Source organism: Diadema setosum, chromosome 11, assembly GCF_964275005.1.
Source record: "Diadema setosum chromosome 11, eeDiaSeto1, whole genome shotgun sequence".
Taxonomy (NCBI): Eukaryota; Metazoa; Echinodermata; class Echinoidea; order Diadematoida; family Diadematidae; genus Diadema; species Diadema setosum.
In genome coordinates this window covers 22,543,150-22,559,323 of record NC_092695.1, presented here as the reverse complement: position 1 = coordinate 22,559,323, position 16,174 = coordinate 22,543,150, and the positions used below count along the sequence as shown (strand labels likewise).

The window sequence follows — 16,174 nt, the reverse complement described above, 5'->3', positions numbered from 1 at the left end:
GTGCTGCAATGCAGAGTATTATGCATTTACACATGTGGAGTTTATTTATGATTCATCTGTTTTGTTGGGGGGATAGGGTAATTAAATCATAACCATAGTAATGTGTTTTCTGTGTGCTTGTGCATAAATCTTGGTGACTGTGTGTTTTCATTCATTTTTCTTGTTTATATTCCATTCATATGGTGAATGTGTCAAAGCAATTGTCCTCTCCGAAATGATTGATTCTGTGAATATAAATGTCTGTACAGCAAACCGAAGGACTCTGGTTATGTTCAGTGTGTGATGAACATCATTAAATATGATACTAATAGAAAACAAAGAATGCTGAATGTTCCTCACTTCTTCTTTTTTTATTTGCAGTTTCATCAATGGGAGTTTAAAATGATATTATAAGTCAAAGGGGCATTTTCATTCAAAAGCATTCATATTATGAAATATGGGGGCAATATGATTGTAAAATGTTTTCAATAAATCATAACTCACTTTTTAGCAATATTTTGTAAGTTTGTTACATTTAATTCTCATTTTCATTCATGTGTAACTACCATTCGGAGAGGACATTTTTTGTTTGACATGAGTTAAATAAATGAAGAAAAGCATATGAATAAGTCTTGATACATGTAAATGATAGACAACTATTAGCACTGATAATAACACAACTAGGATTTAAAACGTACATATTCCTGTGGAGTACTGAACAAATATGTCATTTTTTGGAGAGGACGCTTTTGGACGGAATTGAAACCATCAAAATTCCAATGTGCACTGCCTGAAAATTAAATGAGTGTGGGTTACACAAATACCCTGTATGTGTAGGGTATGAGTGAGACTCTGCAGAGGGTATGTAATTGTTTGAGTTCTGAAGTCTTCAAAAAAGTTATTAAACTGTTTTCGGAGAGGACATTTTTGGACGGAATATGCATATCAATCATGCTTCAAACCCAAATTTTTAAACTGTGTCGTAGATATCATGACACACACAGTTTTTAATATCCACATTTCATTTGCTCATTCTGATATTCTATTTCTGTGTTATGGTCATTGGTTTCATAGATGTTCATTCTCAAATTTCGAAAAAATCAAATGAGACTGTAAAAACTGCCCAAATTGGCTCATTTTGACATATTTTGAAAATTTTGTAAGCTTTATCAAAAATTTTTTCGCTGTTTAAGGTTGAAGTAACTAGGCCTAATAACATGCCATACCAGATTTTGTATTAATGTACACTGTTTTTTTGCTGGACGCTGATAATGTCCAAATCTGAAGTGCGTACCCTGATTGTAAAACAACCCTTATGAGGAAGTAAAGTAAATAGCTGTCAGCAGATATTCATACTGTAAAAGAGATGAGTGTTGATCCAGTAGCATACCCGGATATTTTGCACATCTGTTCTCACACTTGGTCTGCTAAGTTTCTTAGGGTAGTGAGAAATATTAAGAATCATTTAAGGAAATGAAAAATGCAGTAAAACCTATAGATTCTTCAGTTGGAGACAGTGATTATTCAAAAAGAAAAATTTAATGTTCAAATGTGTCTTCCAAACATTAATTACAAACATATGGGCTGGTTATTTAAAAAAAAAAAAATAGAGAAAAAGAAGGAAAAAAAAAAGACAGTTTATAATATACTCATGTATGTACAAGTACGAACAGGAAAGTACCTTTCAATATCAATATAGGATCTAATTGTACATGACACATCCTACCTAATTAGAAACTAGAAAAGCATTCAGAGAGTGCAGACCTCCATCAAGCAGCTAATTTCCACCCATACACAAATGGAAATCGCCCAATTTCCCAGTATAGAAAAAGCCTTTTGTTTATGTCATCAGCTTTCAGTTATGTGGCACCTCGCCTGAGCAGGGAATGCTCTTAAGTAGACGTGTGCAAATCTCAAATATGCACATCTTGAACTCCCAAGTTCATTGACCACATCTGTCAAAAGTACAAAAAAAAAAAAATCCTTCAAAAATTCATAAAATTTCTGGATCACTGCCAAAATTTAATCATCTGTTCTGTGTGTCACTACTTTTCCTGTAAGCTTCATCCAAATCCATTCACAGTTTTTTTTAGTTATCTTGTGCACACACAAATAAAGGCCAACATAACCTCCTTGGCAGAGGTTAATGAAATAGTTGGTAATATACAGATAGAAAGATTGCACAGGAATTGGCCAAAGCATAGAACATATAACAAAGAGATCGAACAGAACAAACAAAATAAAAAGTGGAAAGTGGAGATGCAGGAAATTGCATGTCTAATCATATGCATATATACATGAATCAATGACAGTAGTGAACATATCTTTTCAACCAGAAAGGTTGTAATTCTTGGATTCTGCCTATGGTTTATATCGCATTATCATCCCATCTATTTGGTAGTGTATTTTGTTCATATGTTACCCAACACAACATTACAGTTCAGGACCATTCTGGTGAGATGCAATGACATGCATTTCAAGCACATATAACAGTGATCATGATTTGATCTGGAACAACCAAGCTTCAATAACAACAATAGGTAAACACAAGCTTTTCTTGGCATTGACTTTGCCCATCATTTTACCGCTATCTTTGGCTTTCCTTCAATGGAGTTTGAGCTCTTTTACCTATCACTGACAAACCCTTGTGTTCAGTTGAGAGTCTGAAGCATTAGTTCAGTCAATATCTGAATGAAGTCAATATGGTGGTTTCACCATAAAGTAACACTGGTGGCGTCACACAGTGGAATCGATCAATCCGTGCAACACAGGAGAACAACAGTATGAAGTCTTGATTTGTGGCTCAATAACTGTACTGGCACCTAACTGCCTTCCCTCTCATTTCGTGCATGTTGTGTCAGGTACTAATAGTGCCTTTGCGCCCAACAATGGGGGCAGAAAGATTTCATGAATAGCACTCCAGGATCATGCAGTCAATACTATGTCATTAGGAAGAGTTGTTCAATAAAACAAAATCTGCCCATATGATTTTAACTACAATGGGAAAAACGTTGTCACAGAGATTTGTACATAATCCAAATTATTTATTATAACCATCAGAGATGTTTGCAAATGTCATTTAAAGGGGTGTATTCTCTATACTGGAATGGCATCATTTATTACCTTGTTTGATCTAAAGTTCTTCTCAAGCTTTGCCCAGAACAAGTCCTGTCCATATTCATCCTCTTCCCATTTTAAGTATGGTCTGTTAGCACTCAGGAAGAGCCGCACAAGATAAGGAAGTTGGTTTTCTTCCAAATCCTCCTTGAAAATCAAAACAATTTTGTCCAAATTGGTTTCGTTAATGTGTTCTACTGCCATGCGCAGCTTGGTCATAAACCATGGCTCCTCCACCGACTGGTTGCTGATCACAAGAACAGTCTTGTAGCTGTTTTCCAGGGCATGATGGATGGCATCTACTAAGTACATACCAATGTGAAGATAGTCGTCACCCCAGAGAATGCTTTCAAACTGGGGAAATTTTTCTTCCATTGCTGGTCTCATGACATCGTCGACCCAGTCTTCATCCCCATCAGAGAACATGACATTAAGCTGGTACCTATAGTCCTCTATTTGTTGATTGTCCTCCACTTCCTCATATCCCAAGATGGCTAGCTTCAGGAGATAGAGCCGGTAGCGAAACCACCAGCGCTTATAGTAAACGACTATAGCTACATATCCCACCATGATAAGGACCAAGGAAACTGATACTATTAGAGTCACATTTAAGCTGCAGAATTCTTCAGGATTGAAGATTAGAAAAGGATGATCGACTAAAGATTCAAATGATGATCTTGAGCAAACTGTCTTATTTGGTTGCCTAAAGACAACATTGCTTAGCTCGACCCACTTTCTAAACCAGGCTAAATTGCATGTGCATGAGAGCGGGTTTTGTGATAAGTCTAGAACGCGCATTGTTGTGGGAAATATTGTATTAGGAAGTATGGTTGTGATGCGATTCTCAAATAGAAATAATTTGAGAAGATGAGGTGTGTCATTGAATAGAGTGAGCGGCAAAAACCTAACTGAACTCTTTTCAAAGAAAAGATTTCTGAGACTGTGGAGACCATACAGGGCATGTACGGATGGCTCTTGAATTTGGTTTCCCCTGAGATACAATGTTGTCAAGGAAGTCAAATTTTGAAACAGTCCTGGTTTCAGTGTGTAAATTTCAGAGTCAGAGATATCCAAGGATTTCAAGTTTGTCAGTGAACTAAAGGTTCCAGGTTCCATGTTGTTCAAGGAATTTCCCTGCAGGTAAAGCCTCTCAAGCACTGCTTGATCAGCAAACAGGGAGTTGTTTGTTTTGTTGTCAAACAAACTTTCACTTACTAAATTGTTATAACGTAAACCAAGTTCTTCTAGTGATACAGCTCCTGTGAATTGATATGTGGAATTCATTCTAAGTTTCGTATGTGACAATTCCAGTATTTGTAGTTTACTCAAATTACGAAAAACTTCACATAGGTAAGAGTAGACTTCTGAGGTCAGATACAGTTCTTGCAGATGTGGTGTTTGTGCAAATACAAAAGGAGAATATTGTGTGATCTTATTGTGGGACACATTCAGAACTTTGAGATTTGGGACTCCTGCAAACAAGCTTCGAGGAAGTTTATCTAAACTGTTAAAAGAGATGTCTAGAGTGAGCAGAGTTTTAATGGGCCAGGGTCTGTTTTTGAAGGTGTGAAGCATGTTATAGGAGAGATTAAGGTGTTGTATCTTAGACAGCTGTGCGAAGGAGTCGGGATGGAATATCAAAATTTCATTATGGGAAATCTTTAAATGGAGAAGGTTTTTATTGCAGTGAAATGCATCCAATGGCAGAAAGGAAATGCGATTTCCAGATATGTCCAGGCTCTGCAATGAATGAAGTCCACAAAAAGATGTGTTTGCAAGACCTGTGATCCTGTTCTGCTCCATTTTAAGACTTACTGTGTGATGGAAACCCCAAAATGCATAATGGGGGATATCAGAAATTCTATTACCACTCAACTCAATGTTCAGTATGTGAGGAATGGGAAGTCTATTGCATGTAGACTTGTTCATTGGAATTACTTCCTTGAGCATAGTACCATATAGTGACAGTTTCTCAATCTGTAAGTTACCCATAAATGCCAGCACTTCAAATTTGTTAATATTATTATTATCAACGATAAGCCTATTAACAGTTGTAAGGTCAGAGAATATTCCAGGTATTATTTCAGTGATTTTGTTACTACTGAGGTCTAAAATATGCATTGAGTTATTTTGTAGGGGGAAAAAAGCATGTTTAGGAATGACGCTAATATCATTCCCTGCCAAGAGTATGTCAGTTACTCTCTTCCAGCGGGAGACAGACTGAAAATCAAATAATTGTATTGAATTTTTTGACAGATCAAGTATCTCTAACTTTGATAAGTCTTTCATTGCTGTTATAGGCACAGAAGTTAACAAATTATTTCGTAAATTTAAGCTAGTGAGATTCTTATTAGAATCAAATAGCCCATAATGAATTTCAGTCAACTTATTTCCTGAAAGAGATAATGTTTCAAGATTGATAAGAGGTGTGAGAGCAGCAATTTCTATATGAATGATGACATTCTCCCTCAAACTTAAGGTCATTAGATTCCAGAGGTGTGTAAAGGAGTTGTTTTGAAGTTGTGATATAAGGTTGTTTGATAAATCTAAAGTGATGGTCCTGTTAGGGAGGTCTTGGGGAACTGACGTCAGATGGCAGTGGTTGCAGTAGGCCTTGATACCTCGGCTGGTCTCCTTCAAGTGGCAACAATTGTGTTGGAGAGGCATCATCTGGCCCATTGGGGAGTCAGCTGACACTGACAGCAGGTGTGCTATCCACAGCACCAGTAGAATGAAATTCAGAGCACACATTGAGGAATGCATTCTGAATGCAAGCATGGTGCCTTCAAAATGGTGTTACTTCCGCTTCCTGTGAAAAGTTGATAGCAGATTCACACTGCAGCCACGTCCAGTTCAGGAGTGCATATTTCAACAGCCAGTAAGTGTATTGTCCAAAGTTGAGCAGCAATGTATGTTGCAATCACCTCTTGTGAAGGTTGGAACACCTATATGTCAGTTAGGAAAGATGATGTTTGAGCAGTGCAATAATGTTACACTGTATACGGCTGTATCAGACACTCAGATTGCTGACTGTGCAATATTCAAACCACATGGAACAATTTCAAGTCGTGATGCTCATTTCGTAGTCGCCATTTTACCCCGCCATACTGACAACCTCACGCCAAGGTTGAAGTGTCCTTGTCTCAGTCTGGAAAGAAGTATTTTGAGTTGGTCAGATTGTACCAGCTGCAGAGTGCTCAGATGATGTATGAGGGTGATGAGGTGGCTTTATAATAGTTCCCATTCCAGTCAGTCTTGCGTGTAGTCAAGGTTGAGGATTGAAATTTGGGTCCTGTGAGTCCAGCTGGGATGACTAGCAGTGTTGCCTGGTATTGTGCTACGAGCCAGCATTAGCAGTGTTGCGCGGTATTGTGCTATACGATCCAGCAGGAGGCAAAAACAGTGCCAGTTTTAAGATATGAACGGGGGTCCGATATATGAGAAAAATTTAACTCATGAGCATGAAGTATCCTACCACATTTCTCTTTGGAAGGAGCAGACTGCACCCTCGAAATGGTCCATCCCAACACAGGTGATTGATGCTATGGATCCCTTGTAGTTCACCGCACCTCAGGTTATTGGCAATAGCCTGCAAACAGTATCAATTCTTCACAAAATGACTTGTGAATGAATGCATAGAACCATGTTTGTGTGTAGGTCAAGCTATAACAGCTACAAGATGCAAAATGGAAAGCTCTGCTAGCTGTTCTTGCGTGAACAATTTCAGAGTACTATAAAAACCATTATTTTTTTTAAGGTCTATATGATTGACAGTCACTTGAAAGAAATACACTGCATATGTACAGTGTTGTGTCTGTCCTGGAACCTTATTGAGTGTATGAAATGATCAAAAGTGTAATTCTGGAAGCATGTTCTCTAGTTACACGGAAATATGATCTAAAATTAGTGCAGACTCATCCATGTGTCTTTAACCCTAAAAAGACTGGGCTATTTTGGTAGCTCGAAAGACTGGGGGGGGGGCCTAAAGGGCCCCCCCTTAAGATCTCGGCCATGGATCGCGCGATCGCCGCGGAAATTTGCACAATGGTAGTGTGAGATGTAATCTACAAGATCGTATATTTAAATTTTCCAAAATAGTCTTCTTTTATTTTATTTTGATTAATTATGCTAATTTATGCGAGAAATCAGACCTTTTTTATCTAAATCAGTAAATAAAGCTCCAAAAGTGCTCATTTTTGGTCTAGATATTCTTTGTAGCATTCTTAGCAAATGTACTTGAAAAAAAATTCGGTATCAAAATTAATTTCTTATTTATTTTATTGTTTTATGAATTTCTTATGTATTTCTTTGTTTTTTCGACCTTTTGTTTTTTTTGTTTTTTTAGCAAAATTTGTGGCAGACCCTATTTGAAGCATAACACTACTAAAACAAATTGATTTTAGCCATTGAGAGTAAAAATAAGCATATTTATATGAACCATGTGATAAAACTCAATTTGTATTGACTTTGTACACAAAATCACATTTTTGAGCCATTTTCGGTCTCGCGTGCATGTACAAAAAGTTATGTAACTTCAGAACCGCACCCCCGGGCGTCACAAATTTGGTGTCAAAATGTGCGGGAAACTCGAAAGAAAAAAGTCATAGAGCATCGCGGCGAGAGCATTGTGTGTTGCTGAGTAATCGCGCGAAATGTCGAGGGGGGGGCCTTTTAGGCCCCCCCCAGTCTTTTTAGGGTTAAAGTAATACATGACTGTCAGATTCAGTTGAGACAGTAATTGAAACTGCAGCTTGATTTCTGATATGTATCCAATAAAGATTTACTTTGTAATTGGTGTCGTATTAAGGAATGTGTCCTGAATGCTGGCCTGAGACCCTCAAAATGCTGTTTCTTCCACTTCCTTTGAAAATTTGACAACAGCATGAAGATCTTTTGGGCAAACAAGCTATTGACAGGATGCAGTCTACAAATATCAGATTTCTCTAAGCTAGTGTAACGGTAGTCCAGGGAACTATGTAGCCCATGTAGCTGCTTCCAGTTGAATTAACCCTATATCTCGAAAAGTGAGCAAAGAAAATGGGATTCCATCGGGATTCGAACCCGAGACCTCCGGATTGCTAGACCGGTGCTCTACCGACTGAGCTATAGAAAGCCCTAGTACAGTGTTCGTCCCAGAAACCCTTAATTCTCAATGCTCGGGTGGTCAGAAGCTATAGCAGTGTGTTTGTGTGTGACACACACGCACACACTTGAACCTGGCATAAACCCGAAGGATAATTCAACTTGGGGATAAATGCGAGGGATCACCGAAGTGATGCAGCTTTTTGAGTTTGTAACAAATAAAGACAGAATAAACTGACCAGAAAGAATATAAATTATTAGTGGAAAAGTGAGCAAAGAAAATGGGATTCCATCGGGATTCGAACCCGAGACCTCCCGATTGCAAGACCGGTGCTCTACCGACTGCGCTATAGAAAGCCCTAGTACAGTGTTCGTCCCAGAAACCCTTAATTCTCAATGCTCGGGTGGTCAGAAGCTATAGCAGTGTGTTTGTGTGTGACACACACGCACACACTTGAACCTAGCATAAACCCGAAGAATAATTCAACTTGGGGATAAATGCGAGGGATCACCGAAGTGATGCAGCTTTTTGAGTTTGTAACAAATAAAGACAGAATAAACTGACCAGAAAGAATTTATATCTGGTCTAAACTTTCATTTTCCATAATAATCTGAGTGAGGGCGCACTTCAATTTTGAGTAGGACGCCCTCTTATGTCACATGATTATCAATGCAGACTTATTTTTACATGTTACCACCTCATTTTTCCACACAACATGAGCTTGCATCACAAATAGGTCTCATAGATGTTGTAAAGAATTTATTCAGCTTTCAGATGGTATGATTTTTTCATCAATAGCATCAGTACTTACCATTTTATGAACAAAAGTCTGTGGCAATTACAACCTAGATTTCACACATTTTGTGTAATTTCTGATTTTGTGAGTGATGTTGGCCTGAAAGTAGACAAAGCGTGTTTGTATCTTGTCAAGCTGAAAATATAAATTGAATTGTGCTTTTTTCTTTCAAATTTATATTAATCTTGTCCTATGATAATGCCATAATGACAAGATAATCTAAGGATAAAAAAATGTTATTGAAAATATTCAGATGTTGGAGTGTCCATGCATTCCAGCTAGTTGATCATCATATACATGTATGCTAGTCTACGACTTTCTGCACTTTCCTTGTTGAAACAGAATTAACTATCACAGCAGTCATTTTCTTTATGATAAACCTGCATTGAACTGAAGTTTCGCATAGTGACGGTTTCATCATGTAATAATAATAAACAGTCAAACATACCCCAACATCAAGACTGTACAGCTTCAGGCCGCCAGCAGGAAGCTACTGTAACCCTATTGCTCCTTACACCTGCCCCGCTGGCCCCGGCTAACTAGAGACCCATGGCAATGCTGTTAGTGCTGAGTAAACAGTTACAACTGCTGCACTGAATGTGCAGTGTTCATCTATTCTTCAGACCATTTATGAGGCCGATATTACTGAAACTATACCCCTTCACAGAATTCAGAGATGTTAAAATCCCTAATCTGAATGTTTTCACTTCATGTTTTACTATTTTGACTTAGATAAAATAGATGAAAATTGACCCACGTGTACGATCTTTTCATCGTTCGCGGCGATCTCTAATACAGTCCCACGTATACAGATTCGTGTAAGTTCTCCACACAAGAAGTCTATGGCAAAAATGTACACAATACATTGCAGTTTGAATGCAAATAGACATGGGCGGGGCCACCACAATTTCTTGGACTTTGAGAAGGCTTTCCTGATTGGTTGAAGGTGGGGAAGCGTCTTTCAGGCTGGAAATCATTTCCTTACACTGTCAGCCAATCACAAATGAGTTTATAGAGTGGTAGTGTCATATAGCCTTTGCAGTAATCTGTCAATCAAAATAGGGCCGATGATATCGGCCGAAGCATTTCTATTGCAGTTTTTGGGCCGATTTAATCGGCCCGTGACAGAGATAGGGTTAAGATTACGAATTTCAACTCTCAATAAGAGTTTAATACCGTACCAAGTTGAAGAGCAATGTGTTTCCACCTTTTGCAGTTGTTGGAACAACTCAACCTCGGTCAGGAAGGATTAAATCAGAGCAGTGAAACATGTTTATACAGCTGGGGTATTTATATAAGATGCTCAGGTTGATGGCTGTGAGTTATCAAAATTGCTTTCTAGTGCTTCTGACACTCAGAGTTTCAAATTGTTCACAGTATTGCTCATCCATTCCTACAACGACATACAAGGGTTAAAATGTCCATTAGGCGTCTCCAAGTCCAGAAAGAATTACTAGATATTCATAGAAAATCAGCTACAGTTGGTCAGATATTGCATCAAAGCACGTTGATAATTCACTCCTAAGACACTGTAATGGCAAAGAGGTGGCTTTATTTCAAAGGTCAGTTTGACTTGCAATCAAGATTGAGGTTTGAAGTTGAGGTCCTGCTAGTCTTAGGTGGGATGAGCAGTGCTGCATGTCCATCTAAAAATGCTGTCCTTTGGACCAGATATAAAATGGAAGTCTGATGTACTTGTGAGAAAGTCTTGACTCATCCACATAAAAGGTCTTACCATACTTCTCTTTGCAAGGAGCAGGAAGGGTGCACATTTAAAGCAGTCGCTCCCACTCATGAGCGATCCATCCATGAGCTCTCTGTAGTTTACCCCATCCCAGGTGGTTAGAAGTGCCATACAGGAATGAATGCATGGAACCGTGATTGTCTTAAGGTGTTCAAGCTGTGACATCTACCAGATCATAGAATACTGAACTCTGCTGTAAAGGAACAGTGCTAGAGGCCTATAGGTCGGGCATCAAGAAGTTGCAGTGACCTTGCACAGGAAATTCACAATGGCCATGTTGTTGCAATTAATGTCCATGACTGATGGTCTGCTGATATACATGCATGCCTCAGGTATAGCAACTAATTGACAAAGGCATAGATTCTCTATTGGCATGAAAGCCATTAGTATGAAATTAATGTAAGTGTAATTCATTGTGCTCTCTGATACATGAATTGTGTTGGAAATCTGACAATGCATTTGTTCATATGCTACTTTGGAAAAGCAATCAATCAAAAGTGTTTGTCCAATTAATCATGCATACAAATTGTACTTGAATGTCAGTGCAGTCTCATTTGTAATAAATCATCAATACAAGTTTCAGTTTGGTTGAAGCAGGACTTAAAACTATAGCTTCTTTGTATCCACTGTAGATTTACTTTGTAGTTGCTTTAAATATTGGTAGAGCCTTCAGAAGAAAAGACTGCAATTTGTTACATATAATTTCAAGAAGGGATGATCACCTGACATTATCAAGTGGGGATTCGGAACTTTAGACCCAAATTTAGAATTGATGAGCATTGCAGTGCTGGATTTCATATTGTGAAGTTTCTCAAGTCTGAACAGTTAAGAAGGAGTGATCTGGTGACTAGAGAATACGACAGCACTTTAATGGAGGACCAAATTGTGTGGTATCATTGGATGCAATCAAATTGGTCCCATGGCAAATACATTTTGTCATATATCACATCAAGTAATTATTTTCATTCATACATTGTAGGCTGGGTTTAAACCAATTTGCTTAATGTATTTCACTCAAGGGTTCAGAGAGGGAACACACAATACAACCATATGTTAGCTTTTGCACTATTCCCTATTTTCAGTATGTCAATGCCCCACAAAATGAACATTTTTGGTATTATGAAGTAGAACCCAATAAAATATATATTCATTCTTATGGTATCTAAACAAATCTTGATATCTACTCAGAAATCAAATGCATTGGAACAGCTCAATACTGAGAATTATGAATATACATTGTATGTAAAGATTTAAAAAAAAAAAGAAATTCTACAATATGTATCCATACAAATTTGAAAAGGCTTTACACAGTTGTATGTAGCAGATGTGATTAATAGCTTACTCATGTAATGGTTTTTTGGAAATATATTTGGAGACTTTTACCATACTGTCTATGCCAACGTGCTCTTTGCTAACAATGTGTCATGAGTCTCGGTCAAGATGTGGTCATGCAAATCTTGTGGGATTGAGGTCAGTTCTGTGTCAATATGTAGAGCTTGTCGCCTTTAACTTTTCCCATGGATACATTGATGGTCCCCCAAATAAGATATTGCTATATTTCAGTTCAGACAAATTTTCATGTATAGCAAATATCATTTCAGGTTAATGGAGGGCAGGAAAAATTAGGAAAAACTCCCTTATATGTCAATATAACTATTCCAGTCAAGATATATATCGTGATACAAGAGTGTGCAACATTTTGTTTCCTTGTGTTAGGACTCACAGTACATTGAAGTGAATATTGGTACATATATATGACATTTGATATCCATTCATTTTTATATGGCATACTATCACCTAACTACATCTACAATAATAGCAGATTATCTGACTTGTATTTCTTGACTTCTTCCTTTATGGACCTTCATTCTTTTTAGTTTTTCAAAGAATTTAATCAAGTTCTTATGTGGTAATACATATTGCAAAATTGAAATGTGGAATTATTCATTGGTGATATAAATTGAATTTATGCAAATATGCAACAGCTTTGTGTTGCTACAGAGGCTAATTTTCAGAAACCAGAAAGAGACATCTAGATTTGTGTCAGGGTTTGTTACAGACAAAACCACTCTATACAACAATTATATTGTGATGGTGTATCAGTATTAGTGCACAATACAGTATAGGCAGAGAATATGTAGGCATGGCTTTATATATAATGTTATCATTCACTTTGCATATCAATGGTGATATAAATGGAGAGCCATAGTGTTTATCCTAACTATCACAATTCCTTTTTCATATTTCCTTGCTAAATTCTGACATCATGATTTCACAGAGTCTATGTTTTTTTTTTTTTTCAATTTACATCTTTCCTTGTGGAAGAACAAGAGAACTTCTACACAACACCAAAAACAACAATAATAATAATAATAATAATAATAATAATGATAATATAATAAAAATGGTAATAATGATATTAATGATAATAATAATAATAATGATGATGATGATGATGATGATAATAATAATAATAATAATGATAGTAATAATAATAATAATAATAATAATAATAAGAATGATAATAATAATAACAACGACAGCAACATCAGCAACAAAAGCCATCCTGTGGGATACCTTTGGTAAAAAAAAAATAAAAATGACAGGCTGTATACATAGAGGCAGATGACACACAAACTGTATGTGTACCCCTCCCCCCCCCCCCCACTTTAAGAGACTTTAAAATCCTGCCACATATGTTTAGTTCCTCTTCATGCAAAAACAAAAGTAGTATCAACGCCACTGAGGGAAACTAGCCTACTGTTCAAACATCTGAATAATGAGCTTATTAAATTTGTTTTGTTAGTGAATTCTCACACAGTGAAGAGAAGGAATCATCTATCAATTTATCACTGATGAAGGAAGTAAAATACTGGACTGTAAATGGCTCTCACCAGATATTCATAGTTTAAAGAGAGATGAGTATTGATCCAGTAGCATACCCATGCTTTGAACCTCAATTCTCATACTGAGTCTGCTATTGTTTCTGAGGGTAGTGAGAAATATTAACCCCCTGAAGAAGAGTCGCGAGAATACTCGGGCAGGTGTCTATGGGAAAGGCATGTTATAGCAAAATCAGTCCATCCTCAGCAGGTTTAGGATCATTGATGGGAAAGAAAAGTGCTGTAAAACCTGCATATTCTTCAATGGAAATAGTTATTGTCTAAGAAAAATGTAGCATGAGCAGGACCTGTCAACTGTAGGTTATAGGTGCTTCCTGTTTTTATGTTTAGTTTTTGTTTTTTATTCCAGGGACAAACAAATTTTCAACATGCAAAACAGTGGTACAATATACTTACAAACAAGTGGACTGGTTATTAAAGATAAATGGATAAATCTAAAAAGACACAGTTGATATCATTATTAATGGTATCTTTATTCAACAAATTGTTCGCAGCCAGAGACTGAATTACAAATGATTTTACAAAAGTGAAAAATTTATATACACAGTATTACATAATTATACAAAGGTAAAATTACAAAATCAGAATAACACACAGGCTCATACAAAACAAGAACAATTAAAAAAAAAAGAAAAGAGAGAAACCCTCAGACACTGCATACATAAGAAAACAGTGAAAGTTTGAATTGACGTGGACCTCAGACCCTAAAGTTTCCAAACAATTACTACCAATCAGTACATAAATATTCACAAAGTTCGATGAATGTACATTGTACCTTGAGCCATTTCCGAGATATGAGGAAAAAATAAAATTGGAATTTTACCATTGTCACTTGATATTTGACCTTTAACCCTAAAATTTCCAAAACAATCTCTGCCAATCAATACATACATATTCACTAAGTTCCTTGAATGTACCTTGAAACATTTCTGAGGTAATAATAAAAAAGAATAACATTTTCACCTAACGTTTAACCTTTAACCCGTTGAGGACCGTTTGATTTTGCTACAACACGCAATTCCCATAGACACCTGCCCGAGTATGCTCAGGACTTCTCCTCAACAGGTTAACCTCATTGAATTAAATATTCTCTCTCTTAAGAGAAGACATGGGAGAAACAGTGGAATATTGAGCAATTGACCTTGACCCTTGACTCTAAAATTCCCAAAACAATAATTGCAAATTAGTACATTATGCATATTCATGAAGTTCCATGAATGTACCTTGAACCATTTCTGAGATATTTAAAAAGAAATGGGATTTTAACATTTTTAAATATTATATATTATGCATGCAAAAGTACGAACAGGGAAGTACCTTTCAATATCAATATCAATATCAATATCAATATCAATATCAATGTCAATATATGATCTGATTGTACATGACACATCCTACCTGATTAGAGACTAGAAAAGCATTCGAAGAGTGCAGACCTCTGCCAAGCAGCTCATTTCCACCCATACACAGATGCTGGAAATCGCCCATTTTCCCCCTATAGAAGCCCTTTGTTTGTGTCACCTAACTTACAGCTGTGTAGCACCTTGCCTGAGAAGAGAACGTGCTTTAGTGCATATACACACACAAACCTCAAATCTTGAACTCACAAGTTCACTGACCCCATCTGGCAAAAAAGTGGGAAAAAAAATCCCTCAAAAATTCATGAAAGTTCCTGGATCGCTACCAAAATTTAATCTGTTCCTTGTGTCATTATCAATTTTTCCTTTAGGTTTCATCCGAATGCGTTCAGAACTTTTTGAGTTATTTTGCACACAGACAAACAAACAAATGCCAACAAAAAAGTAACCTCCTTGGCAGAGGTATTCTTGCATTTTACCTTAAGTTTAATCACATTATCATCCTACCTATTTGGTAGGGAATTTGTTCATATGTTTCCCAACAAAACATTTCAAATCAGGACAATTCTTGTGAGTTCTGCATCAATATGCATTTCATGCACTTACATATTGTATAACAGTGATCACAATTCTTTAACAACCAATAACAACAATAGGTCAACACAAGATTTTCTTGGCATTGATTTTGCCCATCATTTTACTGCTGTCTGTGACTTCCCTTCAATGGAGTTTGAGTTCTTGTACCTATCACTCACAAATCCTTGTGTTCAGTTGAAAGTCTGAAGCATAGGTTCAGTCAGTATCTGAATGAAGTCGATATGGTGGTTTCACCATAAAGTAATTACACTGGTGGCATCACACAGTGAAATTGATCAAATCATGCAACATGGGAGAGTGTTAGTATGAAGTCTTGATTTGTGGCTCAATGAATATACTGGCACCTATCTGCCTTCCCTCTCGTTTGGTGCCTGTTGTGTCAGGTTTAGCGCCTTCAAGTCCAGCAATGGGGGCAGAAAGATTTAATGAATAGCGCTCGAGGATCATTCAGTCAATACTATGTCATTACGAAGAGTTCATCAATAAAACAAAGTCTCCCAGTAGGACTTCAACTACAAGAGGATAATTCTCCTCAAAGTGTTGTCACAGAGATTTGTACATAATCCAAATTGTGTAATATGAGATACTGTGAGATGC

General features: G+C 37.0%; 2 protein-coding genes across 2 annotated transcripts in view; one reads left to right on the top strand and one right to left on the bottom strand.

The window, feature by feature from the left end:
• The window catches only part of LOC140235039 (cilia- and flagella-associated protein 337-like), a 151,086-nt gene that overhangs the window by 35,006 nt on the left and 99,906 nt on the right, over nt 1-16,174 (top strand). The window lies entirely within an intron of this gene.
• Nucleotides 3,076-5,883, bottom strand: LOC140235236 (uncharacterized). Its single transcript, XM_072315268.1, has one exon. It carries the CDS (start codon nt 5,872-5,874, stop codon nt 3,076-3,078), a length of 2,799 nt encoding a protein of 932 aa, XP_072171369.1. The 5' UTR covers nt 5,875-5,883.

What these genes read in the sequence shown, in the direction of transcription:
- LOC140235236 (XM_072315268.1), bottom strand. Translation starts at nt 5,874, where the DNA reads ATGCTTGCATTCAGAATGCATTCCTCAATGTGTGCTCTGAATTTCATT.